Source organism: Crocodylus siamensis, chromosome 12, assembly GCF_052110815.1.
Source record: "Crocodylus siamensis isolate JL-2025a chromosome 12, ASM5211081v1, whole genome shotgun sequence".
Classification (NCBI taxonomy): Eukaryota; Metazoa; Chordata; order Crocodylia; family Crocodylidae; genus Crocodylus; species Crocodylus siamensis.
The window spans coordinates 48,302,026-48,323,653 of NC_143406.1; the positions used below are offsets into that span (position 1 = coordinate 48,302,026).

The window sequence follows — 21,628 nt, forward strand, 5'->3', positions numbered from 1 at the left end:
AGCCTTGGCTGGGATGATGTATTTGGGGCTGGCCCTGCTTGGAGCAGGGGGGTGGACTAGATGCGACCTGAGGTCCCCTCCAACCTGAATTTTCTATGATTTTATGCCCTCTCCTCTTAGAGGCGCAGCAAGAACTAGACTGTGCTCCGTCGCTGGCTGAAAGGGCGGTCAACAAAAAGCAGCGGTGCTAAGGCTGGGCGAGAGGGGCTCAGCCCCTCCAGGATGCATGTGGCTACAGGCCTGAAGGCTACAGACCGGCTTCACGCCCCTCTTGTTCCCAAGTCGTACGCGCGGGTGAGATGCTTCGTCTCACAGGATCACAGAGAAGTCGGGCTGGAAAGCCCCTGCAGGGGCCATCTGGTCCAACCCCTGCCCAAGGCAGGATGAGCCCTTTTCCAAACCATCCTCTACAAATCCATAATCTAAACTCTTAGTAAAACTACCGTCAACCCTGACATCATACCACCTGCCACAGGTCAAGCCAGGGGACCGCAACAGCCAACGTCCTACTTCTATACATGGTTGTTAATACATGCTCAAGAGAGCCCAGGGAGGGGGCCATGCCCCCCACTACAGAGGAAGGCATCCCCCACCTCCCCCCCAGTCCGTACCGGTCAATGGGGTAAAATTCCCTTGTGAGCCCAAATAAGCTGTTGGTCTGACCCTGACCTGAGGGGCAAGACCCTCCAGGCAGGAGCATCCAGCTTTAAGTCCGAGCAGAAGCATTGGCACCACCCCATCAAAATCCTGTTGCAGCCAACACCCGAAGCCCCTGAGAAAGGCTTAAAAACACCCAGACACACGTAGCATAAAAGGTAAGGACCGAGTTTGCTATTGACTGCAGCGGTAGCAAGAGTGAAGGAGCCATTATAGCGTTGCTGTTGGCTCCCAGCATGCCCAGACAGTGCTCTTTACTCCCTCTCCGTCTACCAAGTTGCTTCACAGACCACCTAGGTGGAGGCTTGATGATAAGCAGGGATCTTTCTCTGATAAAAAAAAAAAATCCCCAAATTTTCTCATTTAAGAAAGTAACCATCTATATCTACATCTATATAAATACAGCTATCAATATTTATATATCTCTAGCTATCTGGATATCCATCGATCTATCTAGTTACTATACATACAATATCTATACAGTGGCGTTTCATTTGAATCATGGAAAATGTGGATTTGGGGTCATTTTCTAAATCAGAACATTTGGGATTTTTTTTAATGGTGGGCACTCATTGCCCACCATTTATGAACCCTCTGGAAACAAGCTGGTGAGTTCTTGCCTGCTTGGTCCGGTGCCCGCCTTTGGGGTCTCCTTTTTACCTTTGCGCAGATGCAACCAGCATTTCGTGACGGCCTTGGTGAGAGGCTTCCAGGCATGTTTCTATGGGGCTGTTTTCAGAGCGTTTGCTTGGATTGCATTTGCTGTCTTTTGCATGCACTTTCCATTCATGCATTCACCACTGAGCTTCCTGGGAAAACGTCTGCAAGAACAGGGGCTTCTCAAGGACGGCAGGAGAAGGCGGGAGGACCAGGGATTTTTGCACGTTACTGGATTCAGATACTAATGCTGAGCCCAGCTTGGGACAGCAACGTGGCCTGCGGCAAAGGGGTCTGGTCAACTCAGCCCTGCACGGCTCGTGGCTCTCATAACCGACACGCATGGCAGACAGGTCTGCTGTCTGCATGCCAACAAGAGTGATTCAACTGCAGTTATCCGTCAACTAATTTCACAGCGCAAGCGCGCTCTACTCGCCGGCAGCTGGCAACCTGCAAAACGCGAGCCAAAGGCGTCGTTATTCGTGGCGCTTGCCTTGAGCGCCCGATGACCCTGTGCTCTTAATTCGGCAGGTATCGAACCAAAGCAGCCCAATTTAATAATTAGCAACTAATGAGGGTTTCTTCGTTTTCCCCTCTCATTTACATACTGACATCAGCTTGCTCCACCTGAGAGTGCTTATGCCCACATGTGCAAACCAGACGTCTTTTTTACATGACTTGGAAGCAGCCCATTGGCATGTGGATACAATTACGGCGCTCTCTCCCTCGGCGTGGGCATTTTCTTGTCAGTTGGAGAATATGGCACGAATTTATTCGATGTATCGGGATTACGCTGAGATTTAAAGCAGAACAGAAAACGACGAACTTGGCGAGCCTGAGCGCTGCTCCAGAGCCATGTTAAATGCCACAAATGCTTTGCAGGAGATGTCAGGGGAAAGAAAGAAAGAAAAAGCCTCAAACAAAATGCTTTCTTCCCCGGGACGGGAACGCTCTTTAGCTCTTATCTTGCATCCTTGGACAGTGAGAGTTACTTACTAGCCAGACTGTGATAACCCTATCCATCTTCTACCTACCAGTAGGACACCCAATATGGTCTCAACCCTTCCAAAATCCTCTGGCTTTTCCTTCCTTACTCATGAAGACTGGTCAATACAAGCACCAGTCAATCGCCATGTCATCTCCGACCCAACAGTCAGTCAACCAGGATTTTACCAGCCACCCCATTACTGGGCCAGGGCCACAGTGCCTCAAACCCATACCAATGGGGCCTTCGCAGTGACAACAAATGCCCTTGTCGACAAGTTCAAACCATGTCCCACATTGTTGACCCGTGCCCATTTACAATACTACCTGGGGGCCTTCACGCTGGTCCTGACGTCACCTTAAGATGGCTGAAACAAAATGCCGAAACCGCCACACGCTAAATAAAGTGTGAGGAGTAATCATTCTGCCTCTGGAGCAGAAATGGCCCGCCTCCATTGTCCTTCTTGGAGGAGGCCCTTGAGGACAATGAAAGAGATTTGCAGCTGACCTCCCGCTTTTATTCTTCATTTTGTTTCACCCAGGGGAAGGGTTCCCTGCAAGCGGATGGCGGGTCAGCAACATGCCAGGTTCATCCTGGAAAGGAACCAGGTTGTCCCAAGAATGAAATCGGCCCTCGCACTGCAAAGCAAATGCAGCTGGAATGGATGGAAACGACTGGTTGTGAGCACTGGGCCAAAAGAAATCCCAGGAGGTTCAACGAGGACAAGTGCAAAGTCCTGCACTGAGGAGGGAGCGATCCCCTGCACCGGGACAGGCTGGGGGAGATGGTCTGAGCAGCAGCTCTGCAGAAAAGGACCTGGGGGGGACAGGGGACAAGAAGCTGGATACGAGTCAACCGCATGCCCTTGTTCAAAGGACGCCAGCGGAGCGGAGAATTGAACCCACAACGCTCCTGAGGACTGGACGCCTTCCCTTCCTCTCTCTGTCCGGCACCAATCGTTCACTGCCCGGCCAGGACCGGTCAGTTAAGCTGCGTGGTATCATTCCTATACCCAGCCTGGAGGACTGAAGCGTTTTCACCAGGAGGACAACGCATAGCAGAAGCGGAGAGAGGACAACCACCGGTGTAAACGATCGTGTGTGAAAGTTGGGAGACCCACTAGCATTTCTTTTCACGAGAACCCAGTGGGCTGCCACATGCCCGCGAACAGCAAACCGGTCACCACTTTTAAGCACAAATCCCCTTCTTCCACAGGCCCTGCACATCAGGCTTATTTGGCGCAATCAAGGCCAGATCCTGGCGTACCCATCAGGCACTGGAGTATAATCCTACTGTTAAATTAACGTGCCTGCTTGTGCAACACACCGTCATCTTAGCCTTAAGACCATGTTACAAAAAACAGTAAGGAGAAGGATCCACTCGTCTTCAATGCTGGCTGATTGCTGAGGACTCGAGCAGACCCACCCAGAGGTGTTTACACCCCATGAGGCACCTACTAGAGGCAACAGATCTGGCCTCATTATTGTAGGTGACTTTACGCCCAAAAGGTTTTTCTAACTTTCTCCCAACTCTGCAGTTAGTGCAATAACAGACCCCCCACCCCCACAAAAGTCCTTGCCTCTCAAGATTTTATGCATGTTGTCCTGAAAGACATCTCAGAAACCAGGCAAGGTTCCTCGGGTAAATGCGATATTTTTTATTAGACCAACTAAATAGATGGGAAAAAATGTTCTTTGCAAGCTGTCGGGCACAAACGCTCTTCATCAGGCCTGGCCCTTAGACCAAACGGCTACAACCAACAACAGCGCAGAAGCCAGTCTTACAGGGCCTTTACTCAAAAAAAAAAAAAAAAAAACCCCAAAAACCCAACAATATAATGAGCAGATAGAAGTCTGCATTTGCTTCAACAGAGCAGAAGAGTCTAAAGTGACAGTATAAGCACGTGGAAATTTGAGGAGATGGCCTGAAAGATAGGAGAGTGGCTTTTGCTGGGGTTTCGTCTTCGTTTGGGCAGTTCTCTGAATACAGGAACCGTATGTTAACATAGCAATTCTCTCCGTCTCCCTACAATGCCTGCTTTATGCCAAAGTTGGAGCACATTAAAAAGCATTTGGCTGGACCGAGGGGAACGAAGCATCAGTTAACTGACTCGTACATGAAAATCCCTCAATACCGGCTGTGACTCAGTTTGCTACGGAGGTAGGACGGCCAGCCAGAAGCGATGCCCTGGGGCCGGGCGGTCATCACGGTATTTCCGGCCCGGCGTGGTTGGGTCAGGGACGAGATGCTCTCATGAGGTCGCTTCTAGCCCCACTTCTCCATGATCCTGAGCGCGCGGATGTCCGGTTGTGCCCCAGGCCTTAGCGACCCACGGTCCAGAGGATGCCAGGGTTGCCACGCGGCCCGCTGAAGCGGGTTTGCCATTGCACCTGGTGAACACAGCTTAGCCCCACACCTGGGAGCAAGCAGCGGACCGGCTCTGCCGATTTCCACCGCGCTTGGTGCTCCGCTTTAGAGGACGCCCCTCTTCCTGGAGGATGCGACCCCGACCCAGACCACATCCTCCTGCAGCAACGCGCACGCAGCCAGGGATCCCTGCTCCTTTCTCACACCCGACAGCCCTTCCACGGGCGCTGCGCTGGGGTTGCACACCGATCGCACGGTCCAGCCCTCGCCCCGCGGCTGCCCCAGCACCGACAGGCCCCTCAGCCTGCGGGAACACGCCGAGTCTCACTGACATCATATGCAGCATAAAAAAGCAGGGCCAGAAAGCAGTCCCATTAGCTTTCCCATTATTAGCGCTCATCAACACCGCGCCCTCAGCCCGCCCTCTGGCTAACAAGTGTCCTACCATGCCTGGGGAGGGGGCTCCAGCCGCCGGGAGAAAGGGGAGAGGAATCAGCAGAGAGGCAGGCAGGAGGCAGCTCTTAGGTACAACAGGGTCATCTTAAGGCAGCAGCTGCTTGACTTTCCCAAATTTAAAGGACCACTGACCACAAAAGCATGCGGGAAGTGATGAGGAGTCCCGATGAGAAGGACCAGAGGCACAGCTCCGTGCGAGGGGTTGAAGTCTCATTGGAGCCGGGTCTGGGCACACGGGCGAGGCTCCCTCAAGGCTGGAGCCTGGGGTGCTTGTAATAGCAAAGTCCATCTGTCCCCCCTTGGTGCAATGGCTTTTCATAGGTCTGTCATATACCCCGCAACAACCTGGGATGGAAATTGGGGCTGACTTATGGTCCCTGCCTCAGGGCCAGGCCTCTCTGATCTACAGAGGGAGTCTCAGCTCTGCCACTCACTCCCTGCGTGACCTTGCGCCACTCTCTTAACTCACCTGTGCCCCCACCCCAGCCACGACAGGGGGATGACAACTACTGTGAACAGGCCTGAGATGCACTGATGAAGACAGCCACGGTGGCAGAGCTGGTTAGAAGTGTGGAGCAAAAGAAAATGTGTTTCCAAATTATGGTTTTTCCTTGGAAAAGATTTTTTTCTCCATAAGACACAGGCGACACTTTTAAAAGTTATTTAAAATTAAATTATTGGGCATTTCAAAGTGGGATTTTGTTTTACTGCACACTGACATTCTGCTGACTTTGGCATTCACAATGGGGTGTTTGGGGAAATGCTATGGATTTTAGCTTTTTGGGGGGGGGGGGGTGTGGTTTTGTTGTGGGTTTTTGCTTATATATTCATGTGTTTCTTTGGCCTGAAACTCTATAACCATTGCAAAGTTCAAGGAGTTTGGAAAAGGTAAAAGTGGAAAAGTAAAAAGAAAACCAAAACACCATTTCTTCCATTATATTTAATGTGGGGAGCAAGGGGGGGAGAAAAGAGAGGAAAAAATTTAAAAGAAAAAAAAATTTTCAACACCAGAATGGAAATAAACATTTCCAGCTATTTTTTTTAATTAAACACATGTAAAATAAAACAGCTCATTTCTAAAAAGAATAATACTAATAATCAAATGACATTTTTCATGGAGGGAAAGTGGGGTTTTCTAACTGGTGCTGTAATTGCTTTATGGTTGGGGAGCTTGGAGGCTGCGACGTGGCAGCACCCAGGTGTGACACGGCTCAGTTAAAATGGGTTACGGGGCAGGACAAGGTGCGGCGCTGGCGCTGCCCTCAGCTGTGGGCTGCCAAAATTTGCAAGGAGCTGCTTTCGTATTTGAAGCCAAAGTTTAATTATCCCTAAGTGCTCTGGACTGGTCATCCCTCCCAGTGGCTCAGCGGTGCCCCGGCCGTGCAGCCCCCCAACTCAGGCATGCTCGAGTCGTTGCGATGTGCCGGCGAGGGGGATCCGGCGTGCACGAAGCCTTGACCCTCTCAAGACGTCTCCATTGCAAAGGGGCCTTGCTCGCAGGGAGGCATCCCCAAAAAACCTCCGTCCGCTCCCGAATCGGGACGCCTTCCTCGGCAGACTGCCGCGTGCTGGCCTAACGGAGTCAGCTGGAAATGTCACGGAGCAGAAGCCCAGATACCGGCTGTGATCGGCGGGGTATGCTAAGCATTTTTATCAATGTGCAACTTTCTCCCGGCGAGTTAATCTCGGCTGACAGCGAGCGCTGCCCTCTGTCCAAACGCTTGACAAGGGCACATGACAAGAAAGCCAGGGAGATGCAATCGGGGATCGGTGAGTGACAAGGTCACATGATCACTTGGTGACCCTGCCAGAAAGTGTGACCATAACTGACACTTCACCAAAAATGTTTAAAGAGTCAGACTCCCTGTAGAAAACTCTGGGGAGGCGCGAGGGGACAGATGCGGGGAATGCGATCGTTGCCGCTCGCTTGTCCAATTCCCCATTTGCCAACGGACTGTTCCTGGCAAGAAGCATTTCTCAAAATGCTGGGAGATGACGGGAAACCATTCCCTGTTATTGAATCTATTTCAACTAATTTACTCAGATGGATTCAACTAGAAAAAAAAACCCGCCCAGTTGCATTCCTCCATAGAGTCAGCCACTTGGCCACAATTTGTCTGCAGCGAGAAACCTGCAAGATATTATCATCTTCCCCGTGGCCGCCTGCGAGCAAGGGTTGCCGCATTTAGGTTGCAGGGCGCCAGGATCGATTAAGCCCAGGTTTAAGGGAAGAAAACGGGCTGGGATTGTGCCTAGTTAAAAGCCCGCTTAGCACAACTCCTGCATCCCGGATGCATAATCCTTACACTTGGGTAGCGTGGACCTCCAGTGCATCTCGTCCGAGACGGCAGCAGCCCACACACGTTATCCCAAACTTCCTTTGCCTGCTAATTTGGAAATGTCTTGCCTTAGCAGCTGCCATTAGCACGATGGAAAAGTGGTGCGCCAGGCGCGCTCTCATCTTCTGCAACTGCATTCCTTCATAACTCGACTTCCTGGGGATAAACGTGGATTTACAAATAACTTGCAAACCTCTGGCTTTCTGGAAGTTCAAGATGGGGACCGAAGAGGAAAAATGCTGGAAAGAAACCAGAAAGTCTATTTGGGCCCCAAACAGCACATGTACAAGGGAAAAACAACACAGTCCCGCTTCGTACTCTTGATAGCTTTATTTTCAGAGAACTTGTAAGGAAAAATAGAGCGGTTATTTTTTCATGAGCCAGGTCTGACACATCAGCACTCAGCTTTTCATCCCGCTGGAGACAGCGCATGAGTTTTACAGGTGCGGAGAAAGCCCAGCAAGGATTTCCAAATGGATTTCTGGTCTGGACAAACATACGGACGCATCTTTGACCCAGGGAACGAGAGGAAGAGAAAAATCAAGAAATAACTGGGCGATCACCTGCATAATATAAAGTGACAGCGACCGTGCGGAAACGAGTGTTCGCATCGGGCTGCGTGGGATTTCTATACCAGCACCTGCTATTCTTACCGGGGCAAACTCTCCGCAGCCTCACCGGCCGTATGCGATGTCCCACTTATAGTTAAATGAACAGAAGTGATTAAAAGGACATTAAATTGACCTGTGGAAAAAAACAGGCCTTGCGAGATGAGATGTTCATATAGAGGCTCTTGGGCACATAAAAGGAAGAGCCTGGATTTTCGTTTCCCCAGCTCTTTGCAGCTCCCATAAGGCGCAGTGGGCGCTAGGCAATGTTGTGCCTACATGGAAAAGCAAACTGAAGCCTTTAGAAAATCCGGCCGCTAATTTTTCTAAGTTTGCTTCTTTAATTAGGGCCATTTGAAAAGTGACGACAAAGGCCATTTTCTTCTACGCATCGACACAAGTAACACGTGTTAAATTAACAACCGATGGGATCCCCGTTCTGTCACTGAAAGGAGCCCACTTGTAATTGGGTAACAAAGCAGCACAAAAGCCAACTCTGTGCTGTCAATGGATTTTATTCTGCCAGCCCCACATGGACTTTGTATCCCGGTTTCCCCCCCCCGTGATCATTAACTGTCCACTGATAGCAAATAGCTGTGAATAGCTTGGAGCCCCCCCCAAACACATGCACCAACCGCCCAGATTTAAAGGTTATCGTAGGCTAACGATTGAGCATCAATCGAAACACTAGCAATACAGACCGGAGGATGTTTGAAGCATGTTGGATTTGTCATGCCAGCCACAACACTTTAGCGTAGGAGAACGTCGCCTTTGGAGCGGCGTAACTGCTTGCAGCGGCATTGCTGAGCATGCAACAATGGTAAACTCTAGGAGATAAGGTGCTTGGTTTAGAGGTGATATCTTTTATTAGGCCAACCAAATAGTAGTAAAAAAATTTCCTTTTTGGTAAGCTTTCACAGTCTTTGAACTCTCCTCTGCCCGACAAAGGGTGTTTGGACCCAAAAGCTTGCAAAGGAAGACATCTTTTTTGCTACTGTTTAGGTGATCTAAGCAAAGATATTGCCTCTAAACCAAGAGTTTTGTCTGCCTTTGCTTTTTAGACCAACACAGCTGCAAGCTACAGGCAACCCTGGCTTAACGCTCTTAATCGGTTCCTGAAAAAACGAGCGTTTAGCAAAACCAGGCGTTAAGCAAAACCAACTTTTACTTTCACTTTGCACTTTCTAAAGCCACCAAAATCACTCTTTGCACTTGCCTGTGAGCATTATAACGAAGCTTGCTGAGCGCTAAGTGGAATTAGGTATCGATGTAAAACGAGCATTATAGCGAAATAGCGCTAAGCGAAACCACGTTAAGCGGGGGTTGCCTGTATATCCTAGGACAGGCGTTCCCAAAGGTTTTATGCCGCGGCCCGGGCATCGAGAACCCGTCCTGGGGCAGGTAAAGTTGAACTTCAAGCCGTCACGACGGTACAATTTACGGCCCTTGCTTTCTGGCCCCTTCCCAAATCCACCATCTAGGTTGAGCCAGAACGCACGCCGGCCTGGGAAGCAATTCTGCTTGAGCGTTTCTGGGTATGTCTTTGCTCTCCTTACAGACAAGGCCGATCGCCCAAACCGAAAGAGGCAGAGAGATACTTCAAGACAAGCCAGACCCATTTATTAACGCCCAACTCATCTTGATCGGTAAAGAGCACGACATGGAAGATGCATCCCAAAATGTTCTGTGCAAGAATGACACTTTTTGCTACCCAGCAAACACACCTGCAAAGAGGTGGCAGCAGCTTGGCTCTGTGCTTGGAACCGGATCTCGGCGACCTTTGCGATTACACTCCCCCCCCATATACCTGCAACAATATCCGCAGACTTAGCCACAGGCCTCAAAGTCACTTCCAAGGGGGGTGACAGCAAGGAAAGACAATGCAGAAGGGCATTTGAACCGAACCCGTGCACAGACGGGACTGACCACACGCCATTCAAGTTGCATTGCTTTTGACCTGACCCAGCTGGTGCAGGACCACCGAGGACCGTAACGCGGCGATGGGCAAGGCTGCTTCCCCGTTTAGCGACTGAGACTTAAAATGCCCCGTTCCATTCGAAACTCTTCCATTTCAAAACCCGGCGGCCGCTAGTTTATGTTTGTATTGACGGGGCTCGCCTTTGAACGAGCCAGGAGAGTCCCAGCTTGCTTACCTATCCGTGTCCCGCCGAGAGGTCCCTTTATTGTCCCGATCTAATGAAGTGCGGACTTCACCTGGACAGCCCCACAAGTGGCTCCTCTCAAATGCAATGAATACAAATACTTGACCTCATGAGCCATGGGGCAGCAATTAGTTTAAGCAGGGGGTTTGTGTAACACTTCAAAAGTCTTAATCCATGCGGTCAGCCCTGGCATGGTATTTGCCAAAACCTATTGAGTAGTCTTAATGAGTCTGCAAAGCAAGCTTTCAATACATTTTGGGTCGCTTCAGATGCTTTAAATGGCATAGTCTATCTGGTATTGTGCAGCTTTAGAAAGGCCCAGGCTTTAAAAAAGTATGGCTCCCTTTCACAGGGCAGACAGAAACCATCTTTAGACCCGGGACCCTTAACGTTTTGCATATCAATACGGCTCCGGGTGAATGCAGCCACTCAGCTGAGAAATAGGATCACTATCAGCGTTTCCAGGCTTTCACAGGCACTTGGGAAACTTTAAAGCCCTTCGCGGAGAATAATTTGGTCGAATGTCATGGCTGGAAACAAAACCTAAACAAGCAGAGTGCAGTCCATCATGTGGAGCTGCCAGCAAAACTGACAACAAGCTCCAACGGCTTTGACATCCAACCCCCAGCGGGTTAGCTGATAGGGCACTTGCATTTCCTTGGGCTGCTCGCCTCGCTGGGATTTGCACGCTTTACGGGGGCCGGATCCTGCAAGGTGTGGAGCGCACCGTGCACGTGAACTGCTGGGGATGCGGCAAGGGCTGGGGAAGACCCTGGGCTTGGCGAGGGGAGGCTCAAGGACGTGGGAGCAGATCGGGGGGGGAGGCAGAGGTGCCTTTGTAGACAGCTGGACCAAACCAGGGGAAGCTGGGGCCTTTTTTTTTTTTTTTTGCTGAGGCCGAAACAGGCAAATATGCCATTGAGCTATAACTGGAGCTGGTTTCCGACGCGCTGTTCAGACCAGATCTCTAGCTGGTATGAAATGGTCGGAGCGCCCCTAAAATCCCAGGGCTTGCTCTAGTCGGGGCAGCTGACTGCCTGGCTCTTGCAGCGCCAGCCCCAGCTTACCTGGCCTCCCCCTTCAATTTTCTTACCGATGCCGTTTTGAAACGCCACGCTTCATCCTCCCGGCATGATACGGCTTGGCAAGCCGATAGGAACCGGCACCGGACAAGGGCGACGCGACTTAAGAGCCAGGCCTGTTTCTAAAGCAGACAGAAAAGCCCAGCGACCACTCCCTCGGCCGCCCCGTCTATGAATAGATGGGCCGCTTGTGTTTAACTTTGACATAAAATTGATTCGCGGCATTGTGCGCGCCGTTCGCTTTGGCAGTAAACAGATTAGCTGACGGGCTGAACCTGGCTAATGCGCTGAACACCAGCCATGGGCTTAGCGGCTTTCAGCATCCGCCGTACCAAATAAATGCTGCGCTGCGGAGGACGAAGAACAAAGGGGGGCTCCGATCAGCCGCTCGTAACAAATCAAAGCGGGGGGAGAGGGGACGCTTTGCAGACTCGTGCGGCAAGCCCAAAAAACAAGCGCCAAGGGGGAAACGCCACTTGCAAAACTGATCCCGACAGCGGCTGCGATACGCTGGGTGGGACAGCTCCTCAAGGGACACAGCCATGCCGTGGCCTACGTGCTGAAGGTTGCCTTATAATAGTGGGAACAAGGCTGCTTTGCTGCGGGGCGAGAAATGGCCAGTCCATCCTGCGCCGGTCCAGCCCATCAAACCTAAAAACATGCTGTCATGGAAGAAAATGGATCTGTAGCACAGCTCCAAACAGCCTAGGGCCCGGGGGCCTCGAGAACGTGTAATTAGCTAATTAAAGAGACGAATGCAAGTCACTAGTAAGATATAAAAAGGTTAATGAAATGTTTTCCCCCCTCTTTAATTATAGGGAAACTTTCACCAGCCTCCCACGATGGCCCTTTGTGGCTGCAGATCTGAAAATCTACGTCGGGCGAAAGGCTGGGTGATATTTTTTCCTATACATCCTGTGCAAAGCCATCTCTGGGCGTTGGGTCTTTGTTCCAAAAGACTTCGAATGATCTTGCTCCGAGTTACAAGGTAAATTTCAGCAAGCGTGCAATACGCGCTCTGGGACGTGTTCAGAACTACCGCTATCCAGCGTTTGTCATCATCAGCATTAGTGAGGGATTCTTTTCCTCCATTTTAAATCTATTAAGGAAAAAAAAATTTCCCTTTTTTGGATGCACGGTTGGGACAGCTCTGTCGTGGAGTGGCAATTCCTGCCAGTTCCCTGAACGGAAACCCGACTCAACAGAGATCAATGTGCGAGATGCAGAGCGAGCTGCAAACACAGGACCGTGGAAACCAGCAAAAAAGATCTGAATCCATCAGATCTCTGGGGCCCAGGGTCTCCCTCCTCCAGCAGACTTAATTGTGCATCTGTTTTAAGCATGTGAGCAGTCTCATTCTCTGCAAAGGAGGTTTTGCTTCAGTTATTTAAGGCTCTGATTCAAAAAACTAAAGAAAAAAACTTTCAAAAAAGTTTAAGTGGGTGTTTGCGTCTCAGGGACCACACTGGGAGCAAAGTACCTGCTTAAACCTACGCAAATGCTTAAAGCTAAGCAAACACTTAAGTCTTTTGCCTAATAAGGAAATTATTTTTCCTTCCCCCTCCCCAACTTTGCCAAAATAATATAAGATCCTAACTTTTAATGCATATATTTTTAAACGGAAGAGAACGAGGAGTAAAATCCGAGAAATATGCCATTGACTTGAAGGGGCCAAATTTCACCCAGCGCATGTCAAGGCACTATTTTGTCTTCGCCGAATCACCAGCAGACCTCCCACTGACTACGGCAGCGCAGAATCGAGCCTTAAATAACAATAATCATCTGCAAACGATTTCTGTCATTTTTGCAGGTGTGCTACATCCCATCGGAGCAGACCCGGCAACGTTTTCCAACCGCCCGACTGCTTCCGAGGACGTTCGGCTCGTCTCCTTTCACGGGGCTGTCACAGAATTCGAGCAAGCAGACGACGGGCTGTTCCTTTTTTTTTAAACAAACCCTATGGAGGAAAGACAGCCGCGGGGTGCGGAGGATACACAGCCGCCCTCAGAAGGGGGGAACTTACCACTGCCAAGTTTGGGATCTCAGCACAAAAACCAGCAGGTGGATGCGACTCACAAAACAGAAAAAAATAAAAATAAACCCCCCCCCCAACTCTGTGAAGTCCACAGAAAAAACAACAAAACAGCATCCGAAGTAATAGATAAATAAATTTTTTAATAATCCGAGCATGAGAGTGGTCCCAAGGAAGTCACTGGCAAAAACCCCACTGACTATACCGGGAGCAGGCACAGTCTCCTGCTGTGTTATTCTGATCCTAAATCACCTTTCCCGCCCCCCCGCCCCGGTATACAGGTGCTAGATCCTCCGACGGCGCAAGCTGGCCATGCCCCGTGGAAGTCCACAAACCTACGTTGCCGTACAGCAGCCAAGGCCCGGTCCGCAGCGTCCCTCTGATGAACAGAAAGGCATCCGACGACGAACCGGCAGCCCGGGGCCTGGGGCTCCCCCCTGCCTAGCTGAGGGGCGAGGCCGGCCGGCTGGGAAGACGACCGCGCTCCTCGATTCGACCCAAAAGGAGGCGCAGAATTACCAGGGGGCTGCTCCATTTCCGAAGTTTATTGTGAATCGTAGTGTCTCGGTCGTTACACACGCGCACACACACGCACTCACACTCACCCTCTGCAAACTGTCCCGGTTAATATAGCTTAGCAAGGCTTATATGGAAGAATATTTAATTTGATGGGCGGGAGGGGGCACCTGGGTTGTTGTTGTCTTTTTTTTTTTTTTAATTATTATTATTATTATTTCTTAAATATTTCTCTCTACTCAGTAAGCGTACGCGTCTCTCCAGGGAGACATCCCATATAAATTAGAACAAGGGGAAGTCTCTGAAGGCTCGCCTGGGACGCCCTGCCGTGGCATCCCTCGCGGCGGTGCACGGGATGTGCCGTGGCCCTTGCAGAGCTGCTAAGTGGACTAAGTCTACTTCACCCCTCCGCGGTGTATACGGCGACCAGCCTGGGAAGGGCTCAGTCCCACCCGAAGTCCTGCCCCGTCATTTGGTAGAACTTCATGTTGAAAGGCCTGTAAAACTCCTGCAGGCGCTGGATCACTTGCCCGTCGATTTTGGGATGAGGGCGTCCTTTGGACTTCCCCAAGCAGCGAGGCCGGCTGCTGCCTTCTGGTTTCTTCAGGCAGGGGAAGCCCTTGGTCTCGTTGAAGTAGAAATGCTTGTCCGTCACGACCCTCTTGAGACCCAGGAAGTCTTGGACCCGGCCCATCTCTCCGGCCGGGTCGCTGACGAGCCTCTCCCCGCTGACGAAGAGGAATTTGGAAAGGGGGAAGTACTGCAGCCAGCTGTCCAGGTGCTTGGCGTAGATGCCAATCCGCACCGCGCTCCAGGTGGTGTCGATGAGTCCCGTGCTGATGTTTTTGAAGGCCAGGGCCTGGAAGCTGGGGATGGTGGGGTTTTTGGAGAGGGTCTGCGTGTAGTCTGAGATGGCCCTGGTGACCGGGTTGCGCACCACCACGATCAGCTTGGTGTCCCGAGACATGTTGTAAATGCGTTTCGGGGCCTCCTTGGTCACGAAGTAACTCGGGGTTTTCTCCATAGTGATCTGCCCCTCCAGCGTCCGCGGCATCAGGCTCCTGCGGAAGTAGAAGGACAAAGGTAAGGACGTGAGCGGCTCTGTCCACCTCAATGTCTACGGCTACAGGCACTAAGGCGGGAACGAGCTGGTAAGTCCGGCCTGCCAACCTCCCCCTCGCTGTGCCGGCCATCCTGCTCGCTCGCATCGGCTTCAGGCTCAAGCCCGTTCTCCCATGTGCACAGCGATGCCTGGGGACTGGTCCTCAAGAGCAGGCACCTCCGGAGAGGGAGGCTGCCACCTCAGAGCCCCTTCCCCAGGTGCTGGCAAGAGGTGCAACCTCTTATCTGCCAAGCTTAGGTTGACTTGCGTCGCCTATTTACCACCCCCCCCAACACCAACCCATCCCTCACTTCTCCAAGGGGTTCATCTGCCTGGGGCCGCGACCTTGTTACCCTGGCTCGAGACATCCCAGCACAGCAAAGTCCTGATCCCGCGCCGGGGCGCTCGGTTCTACTGTAACGCTACGTTTCATGGACATTACGCTCTGGATGCCACTGTAATACCAATAAGGAAAGGACGCGTGATCGATACCGTCCCATGCAGGAGGCTGCTTGGGATATAAATTAGTACAAGAACTGGATTTAGCCTTCAGCATCTGGTACGGCCGTTGTGTTGTGGGGCACCTCCCGAATCAAGCACGCAGGGCAAGGTCCTGAGCGTCAACCCAGAGTCCCTCGCCCCGTGACTCCAGAATTACAAGAGTGGGCAGCAAAGGATGGAGAGATGGGAACGTCTCCTAATGAACCAGTTGGGTCCCCGAACACAGCATCCTTGCACCAGGACACAGCTGCTGGAGGGCTGCTGGGCCCTAAATTCAGACAGTCTGAAGGTCCATGGACTCAAGCCATCATTGCTGTTGCTATTCACGGGCACTTTCATGGGCATCCTCAGCAGAAAAGCCCAGGAAGGGCGGATATGGCATGGGGAGCAAGCCCCTCTCTGCCGGGTCAACACCGGCAAACCCGGGCAGGGCAACACGGCGCGCGACTCCACTTCCAGAGCCGCCAGCCAGCCCCTCCACAGCAGCTACGTTTAAAACTTAAATCCCAATGCTCTGTTGTGTTCTCGATAACATAAAAAACCCTGCTGGATTTTTGCCACATCCCTGACTTGAATCCCCACGGGAGCCGCGCGTGCAAAGCTTCCTGCACACCCAGCCCCGCGTTTGCCTGGAAAGGGCAGACGCGCGAATCCGAGGCTGTGATTTAACACCACTTTCTAATCTCTGGCTATGATATCGCTCTTCGGGAAGAGCGATCAAAAAGCATTTAACGCCGCCGCGCCTTCCACGAATCCCCGCTATAATGCAACCTCAGGCCACAAGAAAGGCCTCCTGTTCTCTCCTTTTACCAAGCCTCGAAATACCAGTTTGTTCGGAGGGCAGCCGGGTCTCACCTGCCTGCCAGCTGACGAGGCCTGGGGAACGGGCCCCATTGCACGCCGAGCAGTACTGTGTCTCCTGCGAGGCCGGGAACAGCCGGCCTCGCTCGCTTTCCGGGTCCCTCCACGGATAAACCCAGCCCCAAGGGAGTTTTGCCCTTCCAAGACTTCGCTACCAGAAGGAAGAAGAATGCTACAAGCCCTCGTATTCACACGTGCTAGTGAGCAAGCGTGCGCGTGACCATCCTCTGCTGGTGAATGTGAACCATCCAGCTTTGCACCATACGCCAACGGGGTTAACATAGATTCATAGAAAATTGGGGTTGGCAGGGAGCCCAGGAGGTCACATCCAGTCCCCCCACCCCGCTCAAAGCAGGAGCAGCCCCAACTACATCATCCCAGCCGTCTAGCCACATCTTAAAAACCTCCAAGGATGGAGACTGCACCACCTCTCTGGGTAACCTGGTCCAACCCTTCACCACCCTCCTTGTGAGAAAGCTTTTCCTAATATCCAGCCTCAACTTTCCTTGCTGCAGCGTGAGCCCATTGCTCCTGTCCTGTCACCACTGTGAACAGCCCCAGCTCCAGGCTGCTTCTCCATTAGCTCAGATGAAAAGCTCTTGTGCCTTTGAAGCCAAGCCGTGCTATTGGGAAGGTGACCTGGGCGGCACGGGAGGCCGCTGCGCTGCGGTGATTGCCCACTGACATGCTGGAGCGTCCATGGCTCACAGTCCCAAAGTCAGGACTAGATGACTTCCTAGGAGGGATGTTTTAGCTCCGCCAGAAATTGCTGCATGAGGTTCCCCACCTGGCATTATTCAAGAGATCAGGTGAGAGGATCATAACAGGGATTTCTGGCTTAAAAAGAGTCCCTGAACCTATAGCAGCCATAAGGGACCGCGGGCTTGTGACACTCCCCAGCAAGGCAAGATTTCAAAGTCAGCCTGCACTTTTTAAAAGAAAGATGAGCAGCTAGGACTTCAAGAAACTGCACACTCAAATAGGTTATGTAAGAAACAATTCTTGCAATGAATTTCTGGATGGAAATCATTGCCTCTCGTAGTTCAGCAGGTCCCACGCATCCCGGGGAGATCCCAAAACAAAACTGGACGGGGGCTGGGCCGCTCGGTTGAGCTCAGTCCGGCTGCCCTTGTCCTGCTGCCTCCTGAACAAATCCTGTTCCTGGTGCGAAGGGAGGGGGCTGCCCTTTTCCGGGCTCTCAAACTCAGCTCGGTGCCCTTGCACATCAGCCACGGCAAGCCCCAGCCCTTCGGTTTGCTGGGGAAGTTGTGCAAAATCTCACACGCCACAACAGCGCTCGTTTTTCGGTTCGTCTCCTGCCCACGGAGCCTGCCTCCCCCCAACACCCCTCTAAGAAACCAACCCAGTCTCAAGCCTTGAACACAAAAGCAAACTTCTCTTATTAATGCGTTATTGCAGTGCCAATAAATATTTATGGGGTGTTCGATGGCTTTTTATTCTTCCTTTAGCGAGCTCCAGGTTGTAATTGTGAAGGCTTTATTCAGTCTTGCACTTTCATGATTGGCGCTCCCATCACAGGGACGGAGGGCAAAATCACAGCAAGGTTACTGTTTAATCAATGGCTGCGAGAGGCCGGCCTGGGATATTGTGGCCGTTGCCAGCGGTTCAGTTGACGCCTCCTATTACAACCCGCCAAGGTCCCAATTTCACGCGTGCAAGGTGTGAGCAAAAATGCAAATAAAAGCTACTGTGTACTCAGGCACATTCCTCTGCTAATTCCTTCGTTATCCACCCCCTGCATAAGGCTCCCTCCAGGAAAATCACGCAACGGGCCACGGCAGGAAACGCGCCGAATCTCCAGCATTTCTTTAGACTTGTCCAGCAAAAACGCCGCGATATTTTTGTGATAACTTAAGATCCCAGAAACGTTTTAAATATTCACCCTCATCTCTGAGGGTAAGCAAATGTGGGCCAGAACAGGACTTGTGCCAGTCTGCACCCGCTTGGAAATGCGGTCCTGTTTCCATCCCGAGGGCAGCGTGGCATTTTGGGTGGCAGAGGGGACAAGATTTTTGGGCAGAGACACGGTGACCAGGACTGAGATGCCAAGCAGAGTCGTGCACGGGCTTCAGCGCCTCGGCCAAAGGGAACCAGGACTCGGGGCCTGCCTTGAATTTGCTAGGAGACCTGGAAAAGTCCCTTCCCCTTCCTCTGCTGAAACTCCTCTCTAAGACATGGATCAGGAGCCTGACTTTCTCTGTAAAGCACTCCGACATCTCCCAGGGAAACTGCTAGGGAAGAGCTAGGCAGGATCGGATGAGCTGATGGGAGCAGGCGTAACCTTGCACTGGAAGCAAGTTACCCCCCGACAGCGTTTCCCCCTCTCTGGGAAGCATCCGCGGATGGGGGTCTCTTATGTGCCACCCTGGTTTCCTGCCGGGCCATGCCGATCTGGATCCACACCGATTCCAGCCTCTTCCCACACTGTCAGATCTCTCACCACCCCAAGGCCTCAAAAGATGCAGCTCTCTTGGTAATAAAAGAAATCGCAACCTCTTGGTACTAAAAGAAGTCCAGTGCGCCCAGAAGTGACGCCTGGGACAAGTCTTGCCAGCCACTACGGGGTGAGCGTCCCCAAATTTAGCCTCGATGTGCTGCAAAATAACCTGCCCCGACCACTTACCCCAACCCGCCAGCTTAAATCTTGCGTTACATTAACCCAGTCCAAATTTTCAAGGTACTCTGACCTCCAGTTCAGCACAGGCAGGAGGATTTCTCTCTCTCGGGTGGCCGAGGCAGGCGACACGTTCACCTTCGGTCCCAGGGGAACGAAGCCCAAACCTGGGTTAGATCGGCACTGGCAGGCATGACCCCAAGCAGACCGTACCGTAATTCAGCACGAGGCACGAGGCGGGCCGGTGCTGGCGGCGCGAGATGGGAGAAGAGCGGCCAAGCTGCAAGAGGAAACGTCGAAACCTCTCGCTCTTCGACCACCACGGTAGGGTTCAGATCTGCCGAAATTCGCTGCGTTTTCCCTTATGTTTTCAGCATTTTCCCCAAGGTCCGCTTGCTGCGGTGGCACGTATCCGACGTTCAACAGCCACTGGCTAGTGCAGAGAAGCGTTCCCCGAAGCAAGGACCGGCTGCAGTCCTGCTTCCTCGCACGCCCTCTCTCCGCTCCACAGGATCGCGACCCCTTTCCTGCACAGCGGCCCGGCTTCAACGGGGCAGTGCAGGACATCCTCACCCCAAAAAAGCCCATCGCTTGGGGCTTTTCCCACCTCCCTGGGGGTGGGAGATATGGGTTGGAAATCCCAGGGCAGGCTGAGGAAGGAACTGAAACCAAGTCTCCCGTGTCCTAGACAAGTGCTCTGGCTACTAAGCTATCATATAAAAAGGGAGGCCCCGATTTTGAATTAAAGCAGCCAGGGCTGCTGCATGTTGAGCAGAATTTCATACAAACGTTGAAACAGCAGGATTTCCCTAGGAGCGGAAATTTTAGGACTGGGATTTTCAGTCGGCTTTACTGCCAGCGAGGAGCGGGGGCGCGATTCGTGTTACTAGAAGTCGTGACTTCTGTGTCACCCACTGCCCGAATTAAATGCATCTTGAAGGGGAAGGAGCTATTGTAAGTACCTGGTTAAATACTGCAGAAGAAAGGGGGAGACATCAGGCCGTTTCTATGGGGCATAAGCAACTTATATCCCCAAAGGCACCCTTCGCCAAGAGAGACCCGACAGACGCACAGTGCCAGCAGCTCACCCATCTTTGCTGCTTAAGAAAACAGAGGGAAAGATTACAAAGCGGGCAACCAAATAAATGAGAAAAACTATGCCGGGGGGGGGGGCGGTGGCTAATATGCCCTGGATTTTTTTGGTGATCAAAAAAGGAGGCCATCAGACGTAAAATCTCACGTATTTCATGAGCACAACCAACACTAACGTCCGGATTTCCAAATGCGCCGGTGCAATTTTGCACCTGCAGATCCACGCGGGCACGAACCTGTGGCTGCAACTGAGCGCGCTCCAACCCCACCGGTCCAGAATAACTCCCAGATCACTTCTCCGAACGAGGGAGCTCCGCGTTCCTGGGCCAACAATACAGAAGGCTTGGGAGAGGTCCAACTAAAACTCAGGCATTAAATATCTAATTTACATTTCAATGTTTAGACCTTTCGTCGCCTTTCTGCATTGCTCTCAGCTCAGGAAAAGTAAAAGCAGACCCAGCCGTTCTCCTGGCCTTAAACAAAAAGCAGTCGGGGCCCTCCGCTTTTCGGACACCCCCGTGCCATCACGATGCTGCTCTAGCGGCAAAACCTCTCTCATGTGAGGGTCGTTTTTCGGACTTACAGCTTGAATCCTCTTTCTAATGTTCACCCGTGTTCCCACGGAGGGCCCTGACAGTCCTCCCTCCGCAAGCCTTTTCCAGTCTGAACACGGACAACGCAAGGTTTCTTGGAGAATATAAAACAAGGTGGGAAACCTCTGTGCGGACTGCACTCTGGTTATGCAGTCATTAGCTTCCTCGTTCATTTATAATGAGGCATTAATTACCGGAGAAATTACCAAGGCATGCCATTGTATCAACTCTGCGCGCCAAACGCAGGGGAGATGAGCATCCTGCCTGGTTACAATTACCCGGATGCTGCCTGGACAGACGGGCCAGTGCTTTACTACCCTCCTCACGAGAAAGTTTTCCCTAATATCCAACCTCAACTTCCCTTGCTGCAGCCTGAGCCCATTGCTCCTTGTCCTGCCATCTGCCCCCACTGAGACCAGCCCAGCTCCATCCTCTTTGCAGCCCCCCTGGCAGCTATTTCTAGGGTCTGAGCCAAGACTGGACAGTCAATAGGAGTTTTTTCTCTTCAATATTTCATGGTGCCCTGTGACCAGTGGGGTCCCCCAAGGCTCTGTTCTTGGGCCCATATTGTTCAACACCTTCATTAATGATGTGGACATTGGAGTCAGGAGTGGACTGGCCAAGTTCACCAATGACACCAAACTTTGGGCAAAGCATCCACGCCAGAAGACAGGCGGGTGATCCAGGCTGACCTGGACAAGCTCAGCAAATGGGCGGACGAGAACCTCATGGTGTTTAACACCGAAAAATGTGAGGGTCTCCACCTTGATAGGAGAAACCGGCAGCACGCTTATAGGCTCGGCAGTGCTACACTGGCTAGCACTAGGGAAGAAAGAGATTTGGGGGCCATCACTGACCACAAGATGAACATGAGCCTCCAATGCGATGCTGCAGCTAGTAAAGCGACCAAAACGCTGGCTTGCATCCATAGATGCTTCTCGAGCAAATCCCGGGACGTCATTCTCCCCTTGTACTCGGCCTTG

The 21,628-nt window shown here is 51.9% G+C and overlaps 1 protein-coding gene across 1 annotated transcript in view; it reads right to left on the reverse strand.

The window, feature by feature from the left end:
* Positions 1 to 13,612: 13,612 nt before the first annotated feature.
* HS3ST6 (heparan sulfate-glucosamine 3-sulfotransferase 6) overlaps positions 13,613 to 21,628 on the reverse strand; it is a 71,763-nt gene continuing 63,747 nt past the window's right edge. The window contains exon 2 of the mRNA XM_090023288.1: positions 13,613 to 14,922. Within this exon, the coding sequence (XP_089879414.1) occupies positions 14,304 to 14,922 (619 nt within the window). The 3' untranslated portion in view covers positions 13,613 to 14,303. The remainder of the gene's footprint in view (positions 14,923 to 21,628) is intronic.